Source organism: Salmo salar, chromosome ssa20 (genome assembly GCF_905237065.1).
Source record: "Salmo salar chromosome ssa20, Ssal_v3.1, whole genome shotgun sequence".
NCBI lineage: Eukaryota > Metazoa > Chordata > Actinopteri > Salmoniformes > Salmonidae > Salmo > Salmo salar.
In genome coordinates this window covers 58,402,938-58,408,923 of record NC_059461.1, presented here as the reverse complement: position 1 = coordinate 58,408,923, position 5,986 = coordinate 58,402,938, and the positions used below count along the sequence as shown (strand labels likewise).

The window sequence follows — 5,986 nt, the reverse complement described above, 5'->3', positions numbered from 1 at the left end:
GCGGCCGTAATTACAGAAGGCTATAAAACGTTCTCTGTGGGATTATTTACTAACAAGACATTAGCTCGGAAATATTATCCATAAATATACCATTATGCAGAGGTGAATTACGTTATTGCAACACAAGTGTGGGTGTAGAAATGTAGGTATATGCTTTTCAATTTAAATAATGAAAAGTTACATCGTTTTCTTTCCATTTTATTTCAATATGACCTTTGAAAATAACAGAAGGTGGAAAGTCCCTTGCATATGACGCGATAAAAAGGGTGAAATGTAAACTGCGGATTGATTTGTATCTGTGTGATTCGGTCCTGCTTTAGGAGTTCCAGAAGAAGTAGCGGATCCCAAAACTTTCTGTTTGCAACTCGTCTTCATAACAGTCCATGTGAAGTCATTGTGTTCTTAGGAAGACATGGCTTATTAAATTGACCCCACTGTCACTAGTCGTTGTGCTCTGCATTTGCAACGCACTTCCAAAAAGCTATCCAGAAATAATGGGGTAAGTGAAATTGTTTGTTCTCTTTATACTACAGTAGTTGTGAAGTATAATGTGTTGAGTATGTTAGCTTTGACATTGCAATTGTTTTATTAACCATTTCTGAAATTATGTTGTGGTTATTGTAATAACCTTTTAGTCTAACAGAGATATTTTGAATTTACAGTTTTACAGTAGCCTACTGAGCTCAGAAGTGAGAATTGCCAGTGAAACATATTTGATCAGTGGACTACTATAGTAAAACTATATTTTTCAAATGTAGAAATGTGCTATATGTTAAAAACATTAACACATAACAATAGTTTGAATGAGAGGAAATTAATACTTTTTTTGTATTTGATCTATAATACACATAGGCTAACTAACATGAAAGTTTTTTACTATACTGCAGACACCGCTCTCCTGAACTGTGAAATGGATTAGAATAAATACAATTTGATATGTTGTTGAGATATTATAGTTGCATTTATGAGGGGAGTGAGTTTTCATAGAGACTGTGTTACAGTATATAGCCCTGAAACATATTTCCTAACTTATTTTCCTAAAGTTCAGTAGTTTCATAAAAGAAAACTTAGATGTTGTTTTATGCATGTAGCAAGCAATTATCAGGAATCTTTAACCAATTTTGGACTCTCTGATAATTGCACTATTTGTATAGGTGTTTTTAGACTGTGGTGGTTTTGGGGGTGTGGCAGTGGGGTGTAATGGGGTGTGGAAATTCAGTAGAGTTTTTCATTTGTATTTTTTTTGTCATTTACAGGTCTTCAAGTGTTCCCACCACTCTGTCAATAGTGACGCTTCTCTCAAACCCTCGCACACTTAGTGCATTTCACCGTTTGGACCGAAATAAAAGACACGATGGCTGCATCGATCCTTCGCAGGAAAATTCCTCTTGTTTGCATGGTCGACCTCATTATTCCCTCTCTCCAACAAGCTAACGACAGCCAATCCTGGGGAAGGAAGGGGGCGGAGTTATCGGAGAGACCGCACATAATTGGTAAGTTACTGCAATACGCTTTTTTATTTTTCCACATTCCAGGTGGATCCGCACTGCAGTACGAGCTAATGTCGTACAGTGAGTAAAGCTAAGTGGATATTTTTCCCAATGAAGACGATGGCGTTCAATCATTTTCAAGTGATCGGTTCGTTTTTCAAGGATATTTTTACTTTTCTACATTTATCGTCTTCGTTTTCAGATTTTTCTACATTTATCATCAGATATTAAAGGACTGATTTTTTAAAAATCCTCTTAATTTTTATGCCTGCAATTTGGACATTCAAATTAAATATTTTTAACGAAAATTGTATTTTTCGTAGGTGATGGTCAGACGGACTGGATGACGGAAAAAGTTGATTTGTCTTCGTTCCAGTCGACTACTGAATCCTCTTCTAGCTCATCTTCTCCGCCCTCACCGTTGGAACATGATGTCAAGGTGCCCTCTGACTTGGAGGTCATGACCTCTCTTTTGCAAGAGGAGCTTGCTCAGCTTGAGGATTACTTCCGGTCTGAATCGACTTCAACCAAATTGGACAAATCACCAAAATGTGACAAAGGCGCCCAAGCAATGGGTGCCCATTCTTACTATCAGTTGCCCTATGCTTCGTACAGTGGCAACCAATCAGAAACCAGCCCACTGGTTGTTACCCTGGCAACGGGGGAACTCGACCGGGTGAGCTTCTGTGGTGGTCCCATTGGAAGATCCAAAATGGCGAGACCAGCCCCATACAACTATCATCATCGTTCATACAATACTTGCCGAAGAATAGTTTCAGATGGTGTCAACAAAGTTGGACAGGAACTTGAGCATGACACCTGGAGTGCCAAAGGAAGTTACTCAGGAAGCACAGAGGTGGCTGTTAACCACTGTTCTACATTGAAAACCGTGGGGAAGAGCATTAGCAGTGTTAAGAAAGTCAGAGAATGTGGTGTATCGTTGAAGGAAGAGGAAAGTTATTGTTTTACAGAGGATGTTTTTTGCAGTGAAGAGATGACCAGAGGTTTTTGTATGGGTGGGTCCTTCGATACCCACCCCAAGAGAGAAGGACAGTTGATGCATGGTATGAAGGTTAGTGGTTATGATGGTATGGGGCTGGAGGTCTTGCATTGCAACAAAGATGGTGGACTCTCTGAAACTATTCCTCAAGAGCCAGAGGCAAATGATGGCTATTACCACCACCACCCGAACGTTGCTCATACAGAGCCTTATCATAGCTTTATCGGTGAAATCGAAGAGCCTACACAAGTACATGGTATAGAGCCCCAGCATGGCCACTACCTCTTCCCAGAATGCCTCGGAGACCAAAGCTACGGATGTCTGTCAAGAGGAGAGAGCGAGGGGCCAATGGTGGGCTCGCCCATTCACAGGCAAGCAGTACAGAGGCTAAAGGAAGATGCATGCTCCCTGAGCTGCCTCAAACCAGGCCTTGTCGCTGTCCCTCTGGAAGTACATACTGGAGAACGGAAGCAGAAGAAGAGAGACCAGAACAAAACAGCTGCTCACAGGTATTTTGTGAAAAATGTATTGATTTTCTTAGTGTTATGATGTTTAAATAAAAACTGTAAGGATAGAATGTTTGGTCATTTTTTAGTTTGACCAAAGAAACCTCTGTGTACATTTTAACTGATCTTTTAAAGTTGAAAAACTTAACTTTTTTGTAGACTAATATCTGGTTTGAATGGGATAACTTTGGCTTTTCACTGATGTGATAGTGCTACTAGAATTGCTTAGTTACAAATGTGTTTTATAAAAGATGAAATCTGAACTCTTCTTCTAATAGGTCCCGCTATCTTGGATGTTCATAGATGCATATCCGGAAATCTAGTTCTTGAGGGATGAGGGTGGGAAAACATGTCCATGTTAAATTCATGACGTTAGCTTTCTCTATAATTAGAGAGAACTGATATTGAACTGCCAGCCTACTGTAGCTCAGTGACCCAGACATGGTAGCTTCTACAAAGATACAGAAAGTCCTGTGGTAGGGTTTTTTGGACAGATGGGATGTTGTGGGTGTAGGACAGGGTTGGCAACTGCCAGTTGCGGTGGGGCATGCGAGAAGGACAAAATAAGGGGAAAAGATGGAGGGGGGGCTCCAATGGTAGATGCAAGCTGATCCTGGTATTTTGTAAACTAAAGGTATCGACTGCGTAAGAGGGCGGAGCTGGACATACTGGAGGAGGAGCTTCATGGACTGGAGGGACAGAACCGGGAGCTCCGGGACAAGGCGGAGTCAGTGGAACGAGAGATTCAATATGTCAAAGATTTACTCATCGAGGTCTACAAAGCCCGTAGTCAACGCCTAAAGCAAGATGCCAGTGCCTAATCTCCCACCCACAACACCAGCACTCGCATCAAGAGCACTTGTTTGTTCAAAATGATAGTTGCATGATTTTGGTAGTTTTTCTAAAAATATAATCGCTTTATTATTGTTACAGACAATAAGCCACACAATGTATCTTTCCAAATGTTTCCCTGAATGACTTCAGGGCTTAGTTGGTGAATTTAGGAGGAAACTAAACTGTCCGTGACCACTGTGACACTGACCTGCACTCACAGCCTTGTAATGTTGGAGTTTGAGCTTGCAATGATTGACCGTTTTACAGTCATTTTTTAACCGTAATAGAAACGATTGAATTATGCCTGTTTTTATTGACAGTCAATGGCAGCATAAAGGAAGGATGTTTCATGCTGTGATGTTGTATGTTTTGTTTTATTTATTCATCAAGTATCCTTTTGCTTTGTCCACTCATTTGGTATAAGGGATTGAAGAAGGAATGTTTAAAATGCTGTGGAAACGTTCATTAATAAATGCTGCAAAATACTAGAACATTTTATTGCTAAAAGGCTGATGTAGAACATGTAGGAAACCACATAGACCTTGCTAAAGTACCCAATGCATGTTTGATTGTTAAAAAAGCATGATTGATTGTTATTTGAAAATGACTATTCTTTTAACTGCATGGCTTCATGATTTAATGGCTTCCATAGAGCATTTTCTCAAGTCATGCCTTAACTGTTTTAGTTTCATTAGCTGACAAGTTCTACAGAGCTCTACGCTAAAGTATTTATTTTATACTCAGGATGTGTGTCCACTTTTACATAATGGGGAAAATTGACATGGCTATCACTGTTTTATCATCATGGTTTTTTCTTGGCTGTATTTTGCGAAAAAACAATCGCCTGTTGACACAACAATAAATTGTTGTTGGGCATAATGTCTTCATGATAATCTTATTTAATGAATATGTGTTGAATTCAGGTCTACTTGTTTGATAGATGACTATATCAGGTAACTATCAGGTAAATTGCAGTCAAATAAACCAGTTATGTTTTATCATTTATTCTTTGTGGACTGTTATTACAATACATTGTTATTACACTGTTATAGAAGTCAGACAGTTTACATCAGTGTTGCTCAATCCATTCCTGTGGGACACACTTAGGGAGTGCACTTTTCTGTTTTAGCCCAGCTAACACACCTGATTCTATTCAAGGGCAGGATTTCCAAGCCTTGTTCATGTAGCTTAATGTATCTTCTGGAAGACTAGTTAACGGTGGACTCAATGTCTGTCAAAGTCCAGCGAATAAACAACAATGTTGTCAAGGTAGATCAAGAGGGAGTCTCACCATCGGCCCAGACACCACTGTGTCAGGAGCCTTACACAGGCCGAAAGGTATCCGCTCAAAGACATAGAAACCCAATGGGGTGGTAAGGGGCATTGTAGGGGCATTATGCAGACCGGAAGGTCAAACTCGTAGACATCCAGCGGAGTAAGGATAAGAAAAAAGACGGGGGCGTTACACAGGCTGAAAGATTCCCAGTCAAACTCGTACAGACCCGACAGTGTGGTAAATACATAATCTGTGGATCTAGCCTGGTAGGACCAACGTGATTGTTGCATTCACCATTCTATTTCACTTCACATATTACAGAATAGTGAATGCAGCGATCAGGGTGGTTTCACCAGGCTAAGGTGGATCCATCTTGACCTGCCAATATGTCGGTGTGTAGATCTGAAGGAATCAGATTGGTGTAGCAATATGGCGAAAGCCTGAAACCCTTTATAGGTGTAGTACTGTATCACTATTTTGTAACACTTATTCAATTCCTTCATATCCCAAAAGCCTATGCATTCTATTTGGGCTGTACTCTCAAAGTCATAGACAAGAGTAGGATGTGAGATGCCCCTTTCTTCTATGTCTGTTTTGAACCAAGATTTCACTCCCTCTGGTCTGGTTGGCTGCATTGCAGGGAGAGTAAGTACATATATTTTTTACCACTAGAGGGAAGACTAAGGAATCATGACGCATATAATGCTGAAAATTAGTAAATGTTCTGTTTACCATAAAATCTCGTGTTTTTCATAGAAATATGGGACATTTTACAAACACAATTTCTACAATGATTGCAAACAGTCACTACGGTAGTAGGAGATCACTCTAGTGTAAAGTCAGGGAGGAAAACATAGAAAGTATCAGGATAAAGGTAAGA

At 39.9% G+C, this 5,986-nt stretch overlaps 1 protein-coding gene across 1 annotated transcript; it reads left to right on the top strand.

Annotated features, from left to right (window-relative positions):
- LOC106580935 (uncharacterized) lies at window positions 1-4,835 on the top strand. Its single transcript, XM_014162497.2, has 5 exons — window positions 1-142; window positions 321-499; window positions 1,257-1,493; window positions 1,814-2,999; window positions 3,631-4,835. Exons 3-5 carry the CDS (start codon window positions 1,355-1,357, stop codon window positions 3,815-3,817), a joined length of 1,512 nt encoding a protein of 503 aa, XP_014017972.1. The 5' UTR covers window positions 1-142; window positions 321-499; window positions 1,257-1,354; the 3' UTR covers window positions 3,818-4,835.
- The last annotated feature ends 1,151 nt before the right edge of the window (window positions 4,836-5,986 follow it).